The sequence below is a fragment of the Typha angustifolia genome, chromosome 14, assembly GCF_048772165.1.
Source record: "Typha angustifolia cultivar Huaian chromosome 14, ASM4877216v1, whole genome shotgun sequence".
Lineage (NCBI taxonomy): Eukaryota > Viridiplantae > Streptophyta > Magnoliopsida > Poales > Typhaceae > Typha > Typha angustifolia.
This window is the reverse complement of record NC_133252.1, coordinates 13,175,875-13,195,943: the sequence shown is the minus strand read 5'-3', so window position 1 is coordinate 13,195,943 and position 20,069 is coordinate 13,175,875. Positions and strand designations below refer to the sequence as shown.

The following is a 20,069-nucleotide window of genomic DNA, read 5'->3' as shown; positions in this document are numbered from 1 at the left end:
TCTTAAATAGCCACGGACAGAACGGTTGCCCAGGTGTGAGATCTTTTATTATTTTTCTTTCGAATATCTAAGTGGCAAATGTTTATTGGCGGAGGTGAACAACAACGTACAACCTTCACTGTAGAGAACCCTTTCTTCGGTACAACGCAGCGTCTCTCTTCTTCTTGTTGCGGCTTATCTTCCAATCCGGACCTGGAATTCTCGAGCTGCCGACCACTCCCACCGGATAAAACATCACCAACTTTGGCTTAAAGAGAGGAATCTTAGCTCTCTGCCTCCATGAAACCCTAGATATCTCCTTTTCCAATCCTTCATGAGAACGCCCATGGCGACCAGAGCGGTGAGCGGCTCTTCCATCTTCCGCTCCGCTGGTTCTCCTCCCCTCTGCGCCTTCCTCTCCCTCCGCCTCTTCCACCTCCGTCCTTCCGCTCTCTATGGTCATCCGCCTCCGGGGCTTTTCTCTGGTAACCTTGCCCTCGGGTATGGCGGCGGTAGCCGGTCCCGCTTCGCCCACAGCCTCGTCGAATCCGTCATGGAGGAGCTCGAAGAGATTCGCGCCCGAAGACGAGTCCGGGCGTCTATCAAGTAATCCTCATCTCTTTCGTTTTATTAGAATTACATTTGAGCGCAGTGGAACTTCACTTACATGTTAGAAGTGTTGAACTATCTATAATCTGCATGGTATTTTTATATCGTTCTTATATTAGTTTAATATGAGAATCTGATCTTTTTAGACAAAAGTTGTAACTTTTAATCAGCTTGGATTTTTGGTTGTTGATCAACTTGAATTACTGGTCATAAGTTATATTAATGCTACATAAATGTTAGCAGGATGGGTTTATCCAGCACTAAGGAGTTATTTGACGTTAAATTGGAAAAGAAAACTTTGCAGAAAGGAGCATTGCTTGAATTTCGGAAAGATTCCCAAAAATCATTGCTTGCAGTCGCTTCAAAACCTGATGGGAAGAAAAATTGGATGGTGTACGATCAGGTTTTAATAGAAACAACCTTGAAGTTTGTTAAATGGGCCACTAGGTGGCCGCTCAGTTTTAACTTAAGTTTCTATTTACTCTGCATATAATTTTGGGGTATCCTATTGCATCTTGAGTTATACTTTTTTTTTTTTGTGGATAAAATAGAACGGTATAATATCCTCAATAAAGCCTCAGCAAATCACATATATTGTGCCTGGAATTGAAAATTTTGACCACACAGATATTGCTGATTTTGCGCAGAGAGCTCGAGATATCTTGGTAAGTTTCATAATATGGACTTGCTATTCTAGCACACGTAATTATTTTTTCTAAATATTCATCCCTGGCTGTTAAAGGACCCTGCTATACTGGAATGTGCTTGGGTGGAGCTCCTGGAGAAGAACAAGTCAGTGACAGTGGAAGAATTAGCGGAGGTACAAGTCCCTTTGGACAAGATTTTATGACTTTTGTTGCAGTTTATCATTCTGTCATATGATTATTTGCAATTTCTTCAGATCATATATGGTAGCAGCGATCCTCTTGAAAGCTACTGTGCACATCTCTTGTTGTCAAGAGATGAAATATATTTTAATGTGATTGAGAAAAGAGATTCTTCTCCTGTTTATGAGCCTCGGCCTACCATTCAGGTATAATTCTTACATGAGGAAGGCCAATGTTAAGTTCCTGATCTAATTGCTATTTAATTTTCCGATTGGTGGTCTTTTCTCTTTTAACACGCTTTCAAGTTAGTTGCTTTGACATCCTGACTGAGGTTGACTTCTGTTTGGTCCTTTCAAATATATGTGCGTTCACTGGTGGCTTCGTAATTCAACAAGTTAACAATTTTCTCAGGATTCTTTTTATGTCTAGAGCACATACTATTGTTTGCTATTCTGGCATTAGGATCAACGGAATGGGCATAATACACTATTCGTAGATATGCATGTGTAACTTCTATCATCTCAGTTTATTGTTCTCTAATATGGGCTTTTTACTTTTTTCTAACAAAGTCACATATTCATTTTCTGGTTCTAGGTGGAGGAACTTTTACACAGGAAGCTTGTCAAGGAGGCGAATGAGAAGGAGCTTGAAGAATTTGTCCAACTGCTTATTTCAGCAAAGGCAATGCCTCCACACTCTAAGCCTTCTAAAAGTTCATGGATTGTTGAGGAAAAAGTTAGACAGAAGATTGAGTCTCTTGAAGCTTATGGCATTGATGCCTGCAAGAATGATGACCAAAGAAAAACAGCAGGAAATGTAATATATCCAACTAATTTGTGGCTTTGTTTCGGTTTGTGTATCTCGTAATTGTTATCCTATCAGTGTAAACACTATTTCTTCCATCTTTCTTTGGTTTCTCAAGGAAAAACTTTCTGCTAATGCAATAGAATCCAAGTGTCTAACATTTAGACTGTCATGTATCGTCTTCATAAAATGTACTGGTTGGATGCCATTTCTGCAGATACTCAAGGCAATGGGACTATCTAAGATTTCATCAGCTGCAATAGACCTTCTTATTGATGTTGGATATTTCCCTGTTCATGTCAATCTTGATCTCTTGAAATTCAACATTCGTACTGGATATAGTGGCGAAGTATTGTCAGCTGCTGAAGATCTTTTGGCACAATCTTCTGATCCTGATGAGGTTTAATGAGCCATAAGTATTTTGTAATTTTTTACTATGATGATTTTTGTATGCTAAGTTTATAGATTTGGATTTGCTTTTCAGCACATCAGGAAAGATCTTACATTCTTGAAAGTATATGCAATTGATGTGGATGAGGCTGACGAGGTAACCTTTGTATTGTCCATAGCTTGTGCATTGTCAAGATGTTACATGATTCTTCTTACATATCTGAAAAGTTCTTTGCTAGTCAATCCTAACAACTAAATCCTTCTCATTTAAAAGATATTGTTGATGATGCAGCTCGATGATGCTCTTAGTGCAACAAGGCTCTCAGATGGTAGGATAAAAATCTGGATTCATGTTGCTGATCCTACAAGCTTGGTTGAACCTCAGAGCATAATTGACAGGTTATCATCTTTTTCATTATTTACTATTATCCATTGGCTATGTAAAATCTCATCTGTTGGAAGAAAATTGTTATATTTTTGGTGATTAGAGAGGCAATGAGAAGAGGTACCTCCATATTTTTGCCAACTGCTACCTTTCCAATGTTACCGGAAAAGCTTGCTATGGAGGGCATGAGCTTGCAGCAAGGAAAAATCTGCAAGACAATTAGTGTTTCTGTGACACTGCGCCCAGATGGCAGGTGACTTTAGATGCTTGCTTCTCATATTGCAATTCACTTTCTGTTTATGTAAGCAAGACAAATAATAGGAAGCAAATTTACCACATTTGCAAGTACACAGTATTGCAGAATATTCCATAGACAACTCATTGATCAGACCGACCTACATGTTAACATATGAGAGTGCATCTGAGTTACTTCACTTGAACTTGGAAGAGGAGGCTGAATTAAGAATTCTTTCAGAAGCTGCTTCCCTCCGGTTACAATGGCGTCGCAACCAGGTAATTAACCTGTAAAGTATCATGCTGCATCATCATTGGTTGACTCCATCATGTATTATCCATTTGTAATTAGCATGCCAAAATTAGGAAAAAGAAAAGCAAATTAGTTGATTAACGAAACTGAAAAGGTGTTATTGAAGATCGTTTTTGGCATCTAAAGTGCCTGGAAAGAAGAATTAAAAGGTTTTGCATTTTTAAATGTCCGCATGAATCCAGCAATAAATGTGGAAAGTTGATATAATTTCTTTGTTATATGCATCCACTAGCATAATGCTTCTTGATACATGTTTAGTTAATTGAACTAAACATAAACTTCACAGGGTGCAATAGACACAGCCACAATAGAGCCACGCATCAAGGTGGCTAATCCTGATGATCCTGAACCCTCCATTACTCTGTATGTTGAGGACCAAGCTGGTCCTGCTGTACGACTTGTATCTGAGATGATGATACTCTGTGGGGAGGTTGTTGCCACATTTGGTTCCTACAACAATATCCCATTGCCATACAGGGGGCAACCCCAATCAAACATGTCCGCATCAGCATTTGATCACCTTCCTGAAGGCCCTGTGAGGAGTTCTGCGTATGTTAAGATCATGCGAGCAGCAGAGATGGATTATAGGAAGCCTATACGCCATGGTGTTCTTGGTGTTCCTGGTTATGTACAATTTACATCTCCCATTAGAAGATACGTTGATCTTCTAGCCCACTATCAGGTGTGTATCCTATATTTAAGAGAAGCAAGTTGCATTTTTAATCAGGAACTTGATTAATTCTTTTCTTGATTATATCCATTAACAGCTATTTCATTATTGTTAGCACATTTGATAGCAAAAATACTATCTGAATTTGTTTATCAGGTGTATGCATATATCCTATATATAAGAGATAAGAATTGCTTTCTGCTGAGGTTCTTGATTCACTTTATATATCCAATTTATTTATAACGTGCTTAAATATTGTTGAATACACTGGTAATTCTTAAATGATCATGTAATAATAAATGGAAGAACAGGATGTAATCTGTTACATATTTCCCTTTAAAGTCCTGCATGTCTTGTCTGATGTAATATTATTGGAGAATATGTTTAAGACAATGGAAGGATATCAAAAGCCTTAGACTGCAAAATATTATTTTTCTTTTAAAACCAAAAAGAATTCATCCCTTAATTTCTATCTCTGGAAGTTTGATACCTTGATAATACTAATGTTTCCCAATAGATTATATTGCAATGTCTTCCTTTGTGGACTCTATTTCCGAAATATTGTAAATTTCACTCTGAAACTTTATGTTTCTATAATCAGGTAAAGGCTTTTCTTCGAGGCGAATCTCCACCTTTCACAGCTGGTGAATTAGAAGGAATGGCATGTCTTGTTAATATGCATGTGAAAGTAGCTAGGAGGCTTCAGAACAGCAGTCTAAGATATTGGTTGTTGGAGTACTTGAGAAGACAACAAAAGGAAAGAAAGTTTAATGCCTTGATCCTGAGGTTCATCAAAGATCGGCTTGCAGCTCTGCTTCTGGTAGAGGTCAGTTATGGCTTTTGCTTATTATTTGATAGGTTGATGCTCTAGAGGGTTCAAATTTTGCTTGTTTCATCTTTTGCAAAATAATGTTATTATTATTTTTTTTTCTGACTTAGATAATGGTGCCTATTCATCTCAGCCTTATTTTCTGTTCTATTTAAAAATAAATGTATGTCAGTATACTGCATCACTTTTTCTTTTTTTCAAAATTGCCTTCTCTCAAAACTCTCACCATCATTTTAGTTTCCTATTACCAGGTTAGTGTTCTAGATTTGGTATTATTAATTGGATTTTCCATTTATTAATTTAGCATGTACCATTTCGAATGGATTGGTGAGCTTTGATTTTCTCGTGGCTGTGAGTCATTTACTTAATGTCACACGCAGGGCAGCATTTTTTAGTTGACATGTTATTGCTTTAGCCAGTTTCTGATATTTGTAACTAATTCTCATCAGGCTTAGAAACAAAGTCAATGATAGTCTTTCACTTTGTGATTCTCATCTTGGATTTTCCATCTTGATGCTTCATTTTGCCTTTGAGTAAATTCCCCAACTTCTCCATTGAGGAACGGGATAGATGATATCACACTGTATCTACAGGTTGGAATTCAAGCTTCTGCAGCAGTTTCACTTGGGAAACAGATTGGAGATGAAATAGAAGTTGTTGTGGAAGAGGCTCATCCACGGGATGATGTCCTTTCTGTTAAAGAAGTGTAAGATGAGCTAGGACAGGGTACTCGAGTCGTCCTTGTTGCACTTGGATCTGCCTGAAGCATAAGGATTTGTAAGTGAAATTTCATGAATTAGAAGTTCTCTTCTTTGGAGCCTCTTTTCTTATGAGCAACTTCCCAATTATATCCACTGCAAGGAATGTTTAAACATTGTTATTTTTTATTTATTCAATGCAAGAAATATGCAGGAAAATCCTATAAATCAAGTGAGTATGATTGCAGATCATTATTCTTGCCAATCATATTGACTGATTAGTAGCATTTTAGCTTCCAACAAGAAGAAAAGAAGAAAAAAAAATTGCCATCTTACCTTCTTACTGAGCGAGAAGTACTGATTGTGCCAATTTTGTGTTCTCACAGAAGCTTCACTATATCTGCTTGAGCAACATATTTTTGACTGCTTCCAGCTGAAGTGACTGGTACGAGTTTCAGCGTTTTGTGACAATTGTGGTGTGATCAATGATCACATTAATACCTAGTCTACTTCTACTATGAAACCACACTCTGAATTTTGTTCTAAAGCTGGAGCTAGTGTATTAATTGGGGCTGCACCATAGCTTTTGCCCTCCGGATTCGATGAACAGTGAAGCTGCTAGGAAAGCATCAAGTCGTTGAGGCATATACTTCCCTGTCCTGGATTGTAATCTGCTGCAAGAGACGGACATCTGCATTCACTGCAAATTGGGTTACCAGTTCAGGATTATGGCGTCCATATGCAGTTTATACCTTGCACCAGAGTTAGTAAATGACATTTCGTATCTGTAAGTTAGATTCCTCTTTCTTTAAGGTGGGGCTAAATAGGGCGGTAAACTATCTGAACTTGTGATGGGACTTCCTTATGATACATATTTTTTGTGGGGGGGCGGGTTCTTTATGTGGGCATAGAGAAGATAACTGATCCTGGTTTCCCAGTTGTAGGTACTTCCTCTTGTACCAATTCCTAACAACGTCCCTTGATGTGTAAAATATTATGTTAAAACTCTTGAATGCATTTCCTTGCAGCTGCTTATGTACAGTTTGTCAAGTAACATCTCATGTAAGTTGATATTTTTCTTTTTCTTTCTGTTTGTGTACAAATTAGGAGCTTTTTGTCTTCACTCATATCATCTTTAACAGTTTGAGATGATGAAAAGTTCTCTGTACTCTTGATGTCCCTTAAAAAGAAATCTCGCTTTTCCTAAACAAAAGCTGCATTATTATTATTATTATCAGAGCCTTTGCTTGTGCATGTCTTGGCTATCATGGATGATGTCTGCTGATCACAATTATAACATCGATAAGGCGTGAGAATTTGACAATGCTGGGATTAATGAGTCGTGTTCCTTTTTGTCAGTTATGGTTGTTGGTTTATTAATCTTCGCCTCTCAGCAAACTATGTCTCACTTGTTAGGATATGATATAATTACTATTGTAGTCCAATATAATTATCATGGGCCCTCTCTGTTGCATCCTCTGCTTACAGGTATAATTGCTGTTTAAACCGCGTGCTTCATTCTTAAAAACTTATTATTCATGCCCATAAACTGAACCATAACTGCTACAACTTATAGCAAGTATGATGAAAGTAATTAGATCACAGTACTCATGACAGAGGTCATGAGTTTAAATATATATTTTTTTTAATTTCTTTTTTACTAAAGAGTGTTATATTGTATCATTTAGAAGATCTATTTTTCTATCTAACTTATAATTATGTCATGCATGGAGTCATGATCTACTAAAACAGTGTATGTATTTAAAGTAGCTGAGTGCTTTTAACCCACACTTCACTGCTTAAAGTCGAGGTATTGCTTTGTTTCTGTCTACTTTGAAATTGAATCCATTAATTGCATCTACCGAGTACGAACAAGCGAAGCTTCCTCAATCTATTTCCCCAGCATTAATATCACACCAAGCTCAAATAAAACCTTTAATGCATGACTCCATATTCATCATGCAATTAATGGCAGCTTAAGCTCTTTCACAATGTACCCATCTTGCACAATGAACTCTGATGACTTGGATTCTTATGTTAAGCGTTTTGGCAAGATGATGTCAAACTCTGTCACTTGTGACTTCACTCTCAGTAACAGTGAATAGAAATATATACATATATAACTGGAGAGAGAGTTAAAATCGCACAGGCATCCAAGGTCACTGCCAAACACTAGAAGCCATATCCTTGTGTGGTCAAACTCCAACTCCCAAAAGATCCCACAAGGTAACAAAAGAAGAAACGCCATTGTTTCTCTATCCTGTAAATTTTTCTAGGCATCGTATGATTAAAGGTTTGTTGGTTGACTCAGCCTGCAGTAAAATAAAAATAAAAAATAATAATCTACATAGGTTCTACAATCAAGAGCTCTATTGACTGAGGCTAGGCTTGTCTTATTAAGTTGGTTATAAGCTTACATAAATATATATAAAAGAAAAAAAAATTAAGAAGATTCTTCTCATTATGCATAGATTTGCTTTTAAAAGTAATATAAAATGATAAGGATTTTTTGGGGCTCTCAGCTTTTGGAAGGGAGAGATTGGATGAGAACCATTGGCAAGCAAGACAAGAGAATAAGTCTAGAAGATTAAAAACAGCCTTTGGTTCAAAAAGTAATGAAGTAGATTGCAAAGTTATTGATATTAATCTGTCAAAGAGATTGCTTTCGGTGCAATTCCACCTATCTGTCTATCTATCTATCTATCTAACCCCCAAGAACGTCAACTTGGTTAACTTTATGCCAGAGAACCTAATCCTCCTCCCCTGAAGCTTATTCTTGAATAATAAAGTTGCCCCTTGAGCCCCTGTATTTAGTTTTAGGACGGACAACTCTCATCCTATCTACTTATAATGTAACTACGAGCCTCCCTTTTTCATATATTATACTCTTTATTTTAACACATAAAAATAAATACAAGAATCGCTGCCAAACGTCGTCATGCATCCAATCCATGAGAGAATGGTGGATAGAAGACAAAGGTTTAAGATCAGTAGATGAATTAATTAAGTTTGGAGGCAGCCACATCCCGTTGAAAATATTGAGATTATGAACGACCAAAGGAAGTGGGCATGCACATGTTCTCATGTTCATAGTCTTTAGACATGTCTCCTGTTCATTATTTAAATTTTGAGGGAATTAGATACTAGAAACTTGGATATATATATATATAGACTTTGCTCCTGAAGTTGACTAATAACAAGTGTTTAATATTTCTCCCCATCATTTTATATAATATCACACGTTAACTATTTGATCACCAACTTTAAGTAGACCATGAGCAAAGTGTTAACACTATTTATATGAACATTAACAGTGAATGTCGTACCATGATGTGACATGAAGTCGTAAAACATGGCATGTGCACCATCACATCCACGTACAGGCATAAGATAACGGCTGTGAGAATGTTATGCGTGGAGGTAGATGCATTGCATATTTGCATGGCATGGCATGGTATGGTCCATCCATGCATACACATCCACACTCGTTTAGTTATTATTAATATTATCTCCACTAACTAACTCCATGATTAGGCTTGTGATGTGAAATAAATACAAGATAATAATAGCATCAGGAGATGGAATAAATCGCGGCACGAATCTCTAAGCCGACTCCAATCTATAATCGTTCACACGAGCTGCCGGTGCGTGGAGTCTTCGTCACCGGCAGGCCAACCTACCGCTATTGTTGACTGACAAGGAGGACGCCACGTGGAAAGGTGCGGTCCACCCTGGCGCCTAAATCCCTCCTCTCGCCCAATCGACGCCGCACCATGCGGACCAACCTACTTGACTCGAGCCGGAAGTAAAACCTCTTTTGACCGATTTGGATCACTCTCCGGTGCGGATGATTGGATGCATAATATCTGACGTGGCAAGATTTTTATAATAATAAGAATTAATATACAAGATTTAACCAAGACAAAATGGTGCCGTGGGTTAATTGGATCGGGTCACTTCAGAAGGTCATATTACGCGTCTCTTTGGCTGCATGCATAAATGCATTCGAGAACGAGTGGGGGTTAGTGGGAATGGGTGGGGGCCCGGGGAGGGTGGACAGGTGGTTGGGTGGGGGCGAGAGGCTCGAGGCAGGCCCCACGTACGGTTGAGCCGTGATATATGGGCCGAAGAATACGGACGGATTGCCGCGGGTCCACCAGACCCAGCTCGAACACTTGACTCAAAATTAGCTGGCTGGTTTGATTTGCTTTGGTTTTGGGTTTAATTTTGAAGTTTGAAAATTGAAAACCCAGTGGAGTGGAGTGGAGTAGAGTGGAGTGGAGTGGAGTTTTGAGCGAGTGGGTAAAGGGGGCTTGGGGGAGAGGAAAAAAAGAAAAAGGGGAGGTAAATAAATCGTCGAAAAGGCATCGTATCCGAGCCGTCGGTGGCGGCACAACTTGCGATGGAAGCAAAGCGAGCGTTTTGAGATCGTTCGACCTCTCGCGCTTTTCCCTTTTGTCCGTCCCCCCGCGAATGGCATTTCGACGAAATTACGGAGCAGTCCCTATTCCGCTTTGCCTTCCTTTACGGCGTTACCTCCATTAAATATTTGAGGAAATTAGACATTACACCCCTGTTTTCTCCCGAGTTTACACTGTGCGACTTGTTAGTAGTGACAACGAAGGGAATGAAAATGCAATTGGGCTTAAATCTAGGGTGTTACGTGCACTTTCGCACAGAAGTAATCACGGCCGTTGGATTGCCATCATGTGGAAAGACATAGAGAAAGGAATCATGAGCCATCAAATCTTATTCGCTCATCCTTAACAAAAACGCTTCCATATCGCACTCCTCTCATACCCCTTTCCCTTTTTACTTCCACGAAAAGCATTAATTACTCCAACTGCCATTATTTTGCTATCACTCTCCATAAATACCCCTCCCTCCCTTCCCTCTATTCCCCACATCGCTTCCACTTACACACTTACTACCTCTACGCTGCTTTCTCTCTCTCTCTCTCTCTCTCTCTCTCTCTCTCTCTCAAAGAAATGGCCATGGCGGCCTTCTCCTTCTTTGCTCTCGCTTCTCTACTCTCCTTCTTGGCCCCAGCTGAAGCGCGCATTCCCGGCGTTTACGCCGGCGGGGCATGGCAAAGCGCCCACGCCACCTTCTACGGCGGCAGCGACGCCTCCGGCACAATGGGTACCTCTCCTCTCTTTTCCTCTTTGACCCACATCCCACATTGCCTAGCGTTTACAAGATCTAAAGTCATTTTTGCAAATTTTCGCAGGAGGAGCATGTGGGTACGGGAATCTCTACAGCCAGGGGTATGGGGTGGAGACGGCGGCGCTCAGCACGGCGTTGTTCAACGAAGGGTTCAGCTGCGGCTCGTGCTTTGAGATAAAGTGCGCCGACGACCCAAGGTGGTGCCATCCTGGGAGTCCGTCTATATTAATCACCGCGACCAACTTTTGCCCTCCCAACTATGCCCTTCCGTCGGATAATGGTGGCTGGTGCAATCCTCCTCGCCCTCACTTTGATCTCGCCATGCCCATGTTCCTTAAGATCGCCGAGTACCGCGCTGGAATAGTTCCCGTCTCCTATCGCAGGTGCTTTTTCTTTCCATCTCTCTCTCTCTCTCTCCCTAAAATATACTCTAGCTGTAGTTTTAGCTTCCTACTAGCGAACGAAATGGTGAAGCATTTCGTCGAACAGTACGATGTATTCTTTATTCGGTTCTCGTTTTTGTAATTAGTATGAAGTGTCTTCTTCTTCCTTTCACATGTCTATAGGTTTGCCCTGTTTTCGTGCGAAATTACGGTTCGTGTCATCCCGTACTTAATAGCATCAGGAATAATATCTTCCTATAGGGCTAGTTTTGTGATTTTAAAACTATTTATGCTTTAAAATTCAATTAAAGGTATTTAAATTTCTTCTTTTTTCCCCATCTGACCCGGATATCATTAATATCCCGCACACTCGTCTCCATTCCCTTCGGGGTACCCGTGAGGCCCTCTTTTTCGCGACGCATAATGACAAAAATACCCTACACACCCCGACAATAATTCGTAGGCTCAGATACGTACGCAGAGGGGCAACACGGTCACCTCAAAAAAAGAAGACAGGAAAACGCGTGAACACGGGTACTACTGGTGGCCCTCCTTGAAGGGCACACTGCCCTACGCACGCGTCCATGGCCAATCCATTAACACCCCCTTATTCCCGGGCCACGCTGACATTTATACCCCTCCTTTATTAAATCCTTTAAAATAAAATAATTATATCTTCTTTTTTTTATTTTATTTTAGCTGATATTTATTTTGTTTCGATCTACAGGGTGCCGTGTCGGAAGTCGGGGGGAATCCGATTCACCATCAACGGGTTCAAGTACTTCAACCTGGTTCTGATCTCGAACGTCGCCGGAGCTGGCGACATCGTGAGGGCGAGCGTGAAGGGCTCCCGGACTGGGTGGATGCCGATGTCGAGGAATTGGGGGCAAAACTGGCAATCCAACGCCGTGTTGGTCGGCCAATCCCTCTCCTTCCGCGTCACCGGCAGCGACCGCCGCACCTCCACCTCGTGGAACATCGCCCCTGCCAACTGGCAGTTCGGCCAGACCTTCGAGGGCAAGAACTTCCACTTCTGAGATTCCAAAGCTGCAACAATGGCGGGAAAATTTCAAACGATCTCGCCCGCCCGCCCGCCCGCCCCCCCCCCCCCCCCCCCCCCCCCCCCTTTTTTTTAATTTCTTACCCCTTTTTTTCAAAAATTTTTGGTTCGAGTTTTACTAAGTATTGTATTCTTCGCGCCATGTTTTTAGTCGCGTGGGTGTTGGTCCGAGTCGTTGGGTTCTTTCTTTTTGGTCGGTGTGAAAGCAAAAGAGAGTGGAATTGTGTCGTTTTGACTGCTAAGGGTGGAAGAGAGTGAGTGGTGTTTTTATTGGTCCTTAGGTAGTGCGTGGGGGTGGGGGGGTTATTATTAGGCTTAAAATGCAACGGCTGAAGTGGCTGCAGTACTCGAGAAAAAAAAGGAGCGTAGCCCGCAGCTGCTCATATATATGTCTCAATTGTGTCTAAAATTATCCTTTTAATATAGTAGTAATGCTTGTTGGTATTACATTTGTCTTCCTCTCTTTATTTATTTACATACATCAATTGCAGTTAAAGAAGGTTGCCATTTAATAATTCACCAACAAACATACCAAGCAAAAGTATAAATTAAATGAGTCCTGATATTAGAGATATTTGTCATGTTCTAAAGTATGAAGCTGCAAAAGATCCAGTGGACAGTCCTACTTTAGGACCACTCAGAATAGTGAGCCAGTAGAACTAGAGCTGCTTCTTGGAAACTAGTTATTTTGCAGGACGCATGGATTGATCCTAAAGAAATAAGTAATAAGTAATGGCCCCCCTGTTGTCGAATGTCAATAAATTAAAATTAAGTTAGTGCAACAACAACCAAAAAGACAGAGAGAGAGAGAGAGAGAGAAATGAGGCGTTCTCTTTCTTGTTTCCTTTGTAGAAGTATTTAAGTTTGTTGGTCTTTTCTGTATGTCCAATGTAAATCATTTATTTGCCCATCAACTTCTCTATGGTTTAGGATCGAACACCTTGGGTGCAACATCAGGAGCCCGATCGAGCCCGTTAATTTTTTGTAATAAAGCCCAAGTAACTAGGCCCTCGGCCTACCAAATAAATACCAAACCTCTGTCTCTCCTGTCCATAAACCCCCCGCCCTCTCTCTCTCTCTCTCCCATCGGTAAGTATTTCGCGTATTTTATTTTATTTTGTCTAATCTACCGGTATTAAAACATCTGGCTATGTTTATATTTCTGATTTTTTTAATCATATGCAAGTATTTTGATTGGTACTTCTCCAAGGATTTTGGATCTTGTTCCTATAGGGAACTTTCTTGAGGATATACAATCCCCAAATGCCAGTTACTCGTGAGGAGATAACGGTGATTTTGCTCTGGGATTGTCCTGTTTACAGATTCAATTTTGGCATTGCTTCCATTTCATCGTATGAACTTGAGGATGATACGGTCCTTGTTTGTTTTGCTACTTACGACTGATACTTCATCCATACGTTGGAGACTTAATTTTATTTCTGCTCTTCTTTTTTAATTTTTAATATGCTTTGCAAAGTCGTCAATTTGTACGCGATGACTTAATAATATAATATTCTCGTTATGCTCCATATTTTGATGATGTTTACTTGTGCAGGATCTGCGTATATACCTATTGTGTGCTCTTCTAGTAGTTGACTGATGGTATCTTCTGGTCTTTCTCCTCCTTTGTTTTACTTCGATCTTTTCTTGAAGTTTTTGCAGTAAATAATGTGATGCTGTTATACGTTCGTTGGTGAACTCTTTGGTGCCGATTATCCTTATGTTTAACCCCCAATATTTGTTTTCGTCTGAGCAGGATGGAAGTAGAAACTTTTCTGATGAAGTAACAGTTATCTTTGTTTTGGGTAAGCATCTTATTTATTCACTATTTTTTTTTTAAGTTTGACAATGGTGCTAATAGTTCAGTCATACTTTGGATTGTTATACTTATTCCTAATTGAAATGGTTTTTAAAGTGTATACAATTTTCATGTTCAACCATACGTATACTCAAGACTTTTGGATGAGATTGTAGTTTATGAATTTCTGTATCATTTTGCCTGTAATGTGGGGAGCATATTCTGGACCTGCCATTTGTCAGTGAAATGATTAATATATGAAAAAGATGTGCAGAAGAAAACAACTTTGCAGTTGTTCACACATCTACATGACAACATATCTACATCAGTATCAATCTTTTATAGGATCTTGCTCTGCAACTTCTCGAAGTACGGAAAGCTCACTAGCAGTAGTTTGCAAGTAATTATATTCGAATTTGCAGTGATATTCTTACTTATGAAGCTCTTTGATGGCCACCAATCAGTGGGTAAGGCCTGTGCATATGCATACAGCATATTGCACTAATTGCTCCTGCTATCCCAAGTATAACATCTTCACATACTATTACTCGCAAAGGTACAAAGATAACTGAAGTAGCTAAATGTAAATCAGGTTCGTTGTACATGTTAAGAAAAAAAAATCGGATTCCTATATCACTTGGTGAATGCAGTGGTTGCCACCTTTCTGTCTTGGGAACAAATACTCTTGATTCTCTATTTAGCAGCTATTTTCTTTTTCCCCATATACATAGAATGGCTGAATTTGCTGACAATTTGACAGGTGGTCCTGGTAGTGGAAAGGGCACTCAATGCCCCAAGATCGTGGATCACTTTGGCTTTACTCATCTTTGTGCTGGGGATCTTCTTCAAGCAGAAATTGAGTCTGGATCTAAAGATGGGTCTGCATCATCATCTTACTGTTTCCATTGTTGGCAATATAGTTTTATTATATTAGACTTTTCAATTTTCAAAATCTCAGATTACTTTTGTTTTAAAATCTATCTGGTATCTTCGTTATCTCTGTTGCAAGAAAATGATTGATCACTGCAAGAAGGAAGGGAAAATCGTCCCCGCTGAGGTGACTGTTGCTCTCCTGCAGATGGCAATGCAAAGAAGCAAGAACAAGAAGTTTCTGATTGATGGTTTCCCAAGAAATGAAGATAATCGCTTGGCGTTTGAAAATATTGTAGGCCTGAAATATTCAAAAACTAACCTAGCATATTAATTCTTAATTTGCCTTGCTTACTCCATTATTGGTCTAATAATTTATGGGTGCTAAACTGCCTTGCAGATTAAAATTGAGCCTGACTTTGTTTTATTTTTTGACTGCCCCAAAGAGGAGTTGACAAGGCGCCTTTTGCACAGAAATCAGGTTATTATGCTTCTTTTAAAAAAAAATCTTAATTCACTCTTACAATGCACATTCTCTGATTTTTCCTGAAACTCTGACTTTCAAGGGAGAGTCGTCAATAACATTGAAACCATAAGAAAGCGATTAAAAGTATATTTTGATTCAATGCTACCTGTAATTTGTCATTACAGCTTGAGAGGGAAAGTAGAAAAGGTAATATTCTGGCATAGTTTCTTTTTAGTCTGCTGACAATAGGAAAATAGCCAATAACTGAGCTTCTTTGATTTCTCTACTAACAATTGTATATAACAGCTTCTATATGCTTGTCCTTTAAATAGCAGAGATCATTATTTACAGTTTCATGTTTTCTTATAGTATCACATGTAATAGAGATGATTTGATTGGTTGCTTCTAGTCGAATATAATTCCCCCGTTTTTCTCTCTTTTAGATCGACGCTGACCGACCTGTTGATGAGGTATTTGATGCTGTCAAGAACGTTTTCAACAAATTGAAACCAGATGCTGAGGAAATAAAACCTTAGTCATCCGCAGTCGATAAGTTACTTTTACCTCTCCAACGAAACACAGTAAAATAACCTCTATAGGATTCTATGGGATACACAATGATTTTGGAAACAAAATATGCCAGTAAATTTTAGATTTAGATTGCTTTCTTATAGTTCTTTCCTATCTTTTCTTGTGTTATTTGTTTTATTTGATAGCTTACTGAAGTGAAAAATTAGCAGCGAGATAGATTGTGGGAGAAATAGTAAATGCAAAAGGGTATATATACTTTTCTCCCATTTTCAATTCACTAAAATTTCTGCAATACTTACCAGTGATTCAGTATCTTTGTTCTTCCTCCTGGAAAGATATTTTTAATTTTGTTATTTGAGTTTCCCTGTTCTCTCTTTGGTAGTACTCTCCTAATCATTCTTCAACTATATTTGCTATAACATTGCATCTGATAAATTTTGATTTCAATTTGCTGGTACTCTTTTGGAGAGCAGCTCAATATCATCTGTGAATTGATACATTTTTGGGATGTCCAGCAATAAATTTACTCTTAAGCAAGTAAGCAACTAAAAGCGCATAAATTACACATCTAGAAATGCCATAATTTGGGTCATCCAACAGTCCTAATCTCTAACAATATCCATTTGTTCTCTAACTAGAATGCTAGAACCATAATATACAAATCACTGTTGGGTTCAAGCATTCTAGAATCTAAACAACATTTAGGAGCGAAAGCTGTGTTTCCACCCTCCAACCTCTTCTTCCACCTCTTCCTGCATCTGAATTTTTTTATAGAGATCATAAATCAACTCATCCTGACTTAGCAAGAAGTAGAACAGTATGTAACTCAAACAATTATAGTGATGTATGAATAGAACCTGTGCTTTGAACGTGATGCCAACTTGAATTTCCCCATAATAAGTTCCATCACCAAGGACCACTCTATACTTGCAAGGATGTTGCTCCATCATTCCTTTCTCCATGCCTAATGCAATTATATCGGTCACGGTGATCCTTTAAGATGAAACAAGAAAACTTAAATCAGTGTCGAAGGGGATTTGTTAATGAGATTATTGTGTTTCTCAGCAGAATTTTCCTCTTTCCAACCAGCAGATACTATTTCAGTTATTGCCATTTCCTTTAGGTAGCTTTTAACTTACGCTGCCTCGCCGATGTAGTCATCAGAAGTGAATGTGTCATGGTCCATGATCTTGAGGACGAGTTTATGTTGATGGTTGGCACCATGAGAGTTCACCTGGAACTTGAATGTCTCATTCCATGAAGGGTTTCTTCCTTGGCCTGCACTACCAAAGGTTAATATACTATATGGAAGATAGTAACATGAATATAGTTATGACTTGCTTCCAAGGTAGTTTTTCCAAATCAACTGGCATCTTATATGAAGATATATTTTATGAATATTTTTGCTTTGTTTGAAATCAGACAGCTCAACTAGGCCTTATTTAAATGTTCTGAAGTGGTAGACTTGCACTCGTGGTGTTTATTCTTTTATGTAACAGCTGCAAAGATAAGCTGGAGGCATCTTTTTGAACCACTTGACATCTATAGAAGAAAATAATTTGGGTTTCCTTTATCAGTTCACAGGAAGGAGGAAATGATTTTGTTTATCAAACATTGCATTTCATTAATAATTATTGTTGTACTAACAAGGTATACAAGTAGTTAATTTATGTATGAAATGTAACATTTCTCGGACATAACTCAGTATTTCAAGTTCTGTAAAGATAATCGTGACAGAGCAAAACTGGAAAAAGAAAATCTATTACAGATCTTTGTACCTTTTTGGATGGCAAATATTGCGTGTTTAGTTCTGTTTCTATCATTCCTCTACCTATGTTTCACCATTTTATGATAATATTTTATCTGATTAACCTCAGCGGAGAATTATAGACATAAATCTCCAGGAAGAAAGGAAGAAAAGATATAAGAAATTAGCTTTCTAATATTACTATTCTTAATTCCAATGCAATCTGGTTATGATCTTACTGACCTCGAGCGATGCTGCTCTTGCGTTCCTGGCTCTTGTATTGGATCAGCACATATGGATCTATCTTCCCTGTAATAAGATATCCATCATTAGTGAAAAGAAACCAGAATAAGATCCCTTTTATCTATCCTTCAATTGGAATAACTCATTGGAACATTATTAAGCCAATGTATGACAATCATACAAACCACCTAATAGATCCGTGTCTTGGAGCCCCTTTGCATCAACGAGCAGGACCTCCAGAATTCCTTTCCCCATATCTCTCTCTATTCCTATTCCTTTTTCCTCTTCTTCTTCTTCTTCTTCTTCTTCTTCTTCTTCTCTCTCTATTCCTCTTCTTATATGGAGAAAGATGGCAATGGTTGATTTCCACGAGCGACTGCGAGAATAAGTCACCCCTTTGGAGGTTGAGCTGGTCTAAATAATGACCCAAGTACTAATTTTCTAAATTGGCGACCACCTCCAAGAGAAAGAAGTAGGAAGAAGATTCTTTCTTCTATTCAGACCACCCATATGAGCATAAGTCTTGGTCTTAATAGTATAATACGATCAATTTATCCGGGCAATGAAATGAAACAGGTGGGTTATTAATGAATGGACTAGTTGTATAGATCCTATAATTTGTGGAAAATTTTGGTTCAACTAGTTCCAGATGACATCCAATAGATTGTGATTTTGCTATCAACCCCGGATTATAATTTAGGAACAAATTGGCTAAGATAGATCTGGTAGATAATTCTTCTATTTCTTTTGGCAAGCGATAATTGCCTGCAAAACGTGAACAGTTTCTAAAGTAATAGTTTGGTAAACGGCGACCTAGTCAAATTTTGAAAGTATTCTGAAATAAAACGTGCCTTCCAAAGAATGTGAAGGCTGGGCCGGCCCAATAAGGCCCATATATCACAAGAAAGGCTTGGTCGTGAGCCCAGCCCAATTCTTTTAGTCCACTTACTAATCTCTTCTCATTACAATAGCAATTATTATTTATAAGCAGGTGACACCTCTATTGTTTCTACAAGTGTCAAAATTAACTAGCAGTTCAGCATCAGCTCTATTTGGCTTGAGCTGAGCTGACTTCCAGCATTATTCTTAGACTCAATTTGAATTTAGAGCCAGACTCATTTAGGCTGGACTTTAATATATATATATATATATATATATATATATATAAGTATTAGATTTTTGTTTCAATAGCTCTATGATATTTTCTCTAACCATAACTTTAAATCTAATACAATTCCATCCAACAAATCTAACCTCCTTGTCACGATTTGCTTCTCTCTCTTCGGGTGGCCTCCTTCTCCATTGATGTGGCCTCTTCCATTAGTGTCAGTCTCCTCATCCTCCTATATTGTTTGACCTCCTCTTTCATCAATCTCTTGCTATCTTTTGACAAGTTATCACCCGCTCCATTGTCTCCAATCAAGCTCTAACTCGAGTTGAGCTAAGCTAAGTTTAAAAATCAAACTAGAGTAGGCTCGCTATGGCTCAGCTAGTTTACACTCTTAATTGTTTTCATGTAACCAATAAAAATTTATTTGTGTTGTTATTAAAAAAACAATTCACCAACCAAGGATGCATACGATCGATTGGACATTTAAGATTCAAAGAGTACAAGTTGATACTTCTTAGCCATTGACTCAGAGTTTTTGACTAAACTAGTTTTATTCTAATTTTTTTTTTATCAAAATAGACTACCTCTCATAGTTATTACCAAATAAGATCTAATTCACTATAGCCTAATAAAAATGCTAAATTGATTAACGTTTTATATATATAAATATTTTTAACTTAGTTTTTCAGCAATTAAATAAAAAAAGTCTTACGATAAAAACGTTGAACTAATTAGTATTTTTTAAAACACTAATTAGTTCAGTATTTTTGTTAGGAATACAGTAAGTAAGTAGTTGATAATAAATTTAAGTTACAATTAGTAAATAAAAATAAAATGGGTTAGTTTGGTAAAAAAAAACTCACCGAAGTGACTAGCAGGATATCGTAGCAATCGTACAGTCAACTTTTGGACCAATAATACAAGCAGTGTCCAAGGACACTGGAATCACTGTAATT

General features: G+C 38.5%; 4 protein-coding genes across 9 annotated transcripts; 3 read left to right on the top strand and 1 right to left on the bottom strand.

Annotated features, from left to right (window-relative positions):
* Window positions 1–119: 119 nt before the first annotated feature.
* On the top strand, window positions 120–6,863 carry LOC140775460 (ribonuclease II, chloroplastic/mitochondrial). 3 transcript variants are annotated; one of them, XM_073118768.1, is made up of 15 exons: window positions 120–585; window positions 829–991; window positions 1,140–1,253; window positions 1,331–1,408; window positions 1,490–1,621; window positions 2,010–2,231; window positions 2,437–2,619; window positions 2,704–2,766; window positions 2,902–3,008; window positions 3,098–3,247; window positions 3,348–3,507; window positions 3,828–4,223; window positions 4,813–5,037; window positions 5,634–5,817; window positions 6,125–6,863. In XM_073118768.1, exons 1-14 carry the CDS (start codon window positions 314–316, stop codon window positions 5,748–5,750), a joined length of 2,382 nt encoding a protein of 793 aa, XP_072974869.1. In that variant the 5' UTR covers window positions 120–313; the 3' UTR covers window positions 5,751–5,817; window positions 6,125–6,863. The 3 variants fall into 3 exon arrangements, with proteins under 3 accessions (XP_072974869.1, XP_072974870.1, XP_072974871.1); XM_073118769.1 differs by having other exon boundaries at window positions 122–585; window positions 832–991; window positions 6,125–6,857; XM_073118770.1 differs by having other exon boundaries at window positions 453–585; window positions 893–991; window positions 6,125–6,859.
* Window positions 6,864–10,632: 3,769 nt separating this feature from the next.
* LOC140775953 (expansin-A4-like) lies at window positions 10,633–12,804 on the top strand. Its single transcript, XM_073119457.1, has 3 exons — window positions 10,633–10,880; window positions 10,969–11,287; window positions 12,015–12,804. Exons 1-3 carry the CDS (start codon window positions 10,727–10,729, stop codon window positions 12,322–12,324), a joined length of 783 nt encoding a protein of 260 aa, XP_072975558.1. The 5' UTR covers window positions 10,633–10,726; the 3' UTR covers window positions 12,325–12,804.
* A 478-nt stretch (window positions 12,805–13,282) lies between these two features.
* Window positions 13,283–16,383, top strand: LOC140775955 (UMP-CMP kinase 4-like). 3 transcript variants are annotated; one of them, XM_073119460.1, is made up of 6 exons: window positions 13,283–13,436; window positions 13,903–13,949; window positions 14,104–14,152; window positions 14,906–15,310; window positions 15,416–15,496; window positions 15,925–16,383. In XM_073119460.1, exons 4-6 carry the CDS (start codon window positions 15,158–15,160, stop codon window positions 16,015–16,017), a joined length of 327 nt encoding a protein of 108 aa, XP_072975561.1. In that variant the 5' UTR covers window positions 13,283–13,436; window positions 13,903–13,949; window positions 14,104–14,152; window positions 14,906–15,157; the 3' UTR covers window positions 16,018–16,383. The 3 variants fall into 3 exon arrangements, with proteins under 3 accessions (XP_072975561.1, XP_072975563.1, XP_072975562.1); XM_073119462.1 differs by lacking the exon at window positions 13,283–13,436 and having other exon boundaries at window positions 13,450–13,949; window positions 14,906–15,023; window positions 15,155–15,310; XM_073119461.1 differs by lacking the exon at window positions 13,283–13,436 and adding an exon at window positions 13,452–13,637.
* Window positions 16,384–16,522: 139 nt separating this feature from the next.
* Window positions 16,523–18,459, bottom strand: LOC140775954 (elicitor-responsive protein 1). Of its 2 annotated transcripts, none has more exons than XM_073119458.1 (5): window positions 18,188–18,459; window positions 18,003–18,068; window positions 17,152–17,290; window positions 16,870–17,005; window positions 16,523–16,770 (listed from the first exon to the last, which is right to left on the bottom strand). In XM_073119458.1, exons 1-5 carry the CDS (start codon window positions 18,255–18,257, stop codon window positions 16,714–16,716), a joined length of 468 nt encoding a protein of 155 aa, XP_072975559.1. In that variant the 5' UTR covers window positions 18,258–18,459; the 3' UTR covers window positions 16,523–16,713. The 2 variants fall into 2 exon arrangements, with proteins under 2 accessions (XP_072975559.1, XP_072975560.1); XM_073119459.1 differs by having other exon boundaries at window positions 18,191–18,443.
* Window positions 18,460–20,069: the final 1,610 nt, after the last annotated feature.

Coding starts and splice junctions, on each gene's coding strand:
- LOC140775460 (XM_073118768.1), top strand. CDS start 314: ATGAGAACGCCCATGGCGACCAGAGCGGTGAGCGGCTCTTCCATCTTC. Junction 992..1,139: donor ATTGGATGGTGTACGATCAG/GTTTTAATAGAA, acceptor TGGATAAAATAG/AACGGTATAATATCCTCAAT. Junction 3,009..3,097: donor CCTCAGAGCATAATTGACAG/GTTATCATCTTT, acceptor TTTGGTGATTAG/AGAGGCAATGAGAAGAGGTA.
- LOC140775953 (XM_073119457.1), top strand. CDS start 10,727: ATGGCCATGGCGGCCTTCTCCTTCTTTGCTCTCGCTTCTCTACTCTCC. Junction 10,881..10,968: donor CGACGCCTCCGGCACAATGG/GTACCTCTCCTC, acceptor AAATTTTCGCAG/GAGGAGCATGTGGGTACGGG. Junction 11,288..12,014: donor GTTCCCGTCTCCTATCGCAG/GTGCTTTTTCTT, acceptor TTCGATCTACAG/GGTGCCGTGTCGGAAGTCGG.
- LOC140775955 (XM_073119460.1), top strand. CDS start 15,158: ATGATTGATCACTGCAAGAAGGAAGGGAAAATCGTCCCCGCTGAGGTG. Junction 15,311..15,415: donor GCTTGGCGTTTGAAAATATT/GTAGGCCTGAAA, acceptor ACTGCCTTGCAG/ATTAAAATTGAGCCTGACTT. Junction 15,497..15,924: donor GCCTTTTGCACAGAAATCAG/GTTATTATGCTT, acceptor TCTCTCTTTTAG/ATCGACGCTGACCGACCTGT.
- LOC140775954 (XM_073119458.1), bottom strand. CDS start 18,257: ATGGGGAAAGGAATTCTGGAGGTCCTGCTCGTTGATGCAAAGGGGCTC. Junction 17,291..18,002: donor CAAGAGCAGCATCGCTCGAG/GTCAGTAAGATC, acceptor TTGGTAGTGCAG/GCCAAGGAAGAAACCCTTCA. Junction 17,006..17,151: donor GACTACATCGGCGAGGCAGC/GTAAGTTAAAAG, acceptor TTCATCTTAAAG/GATCACCGTGACCGATATAA.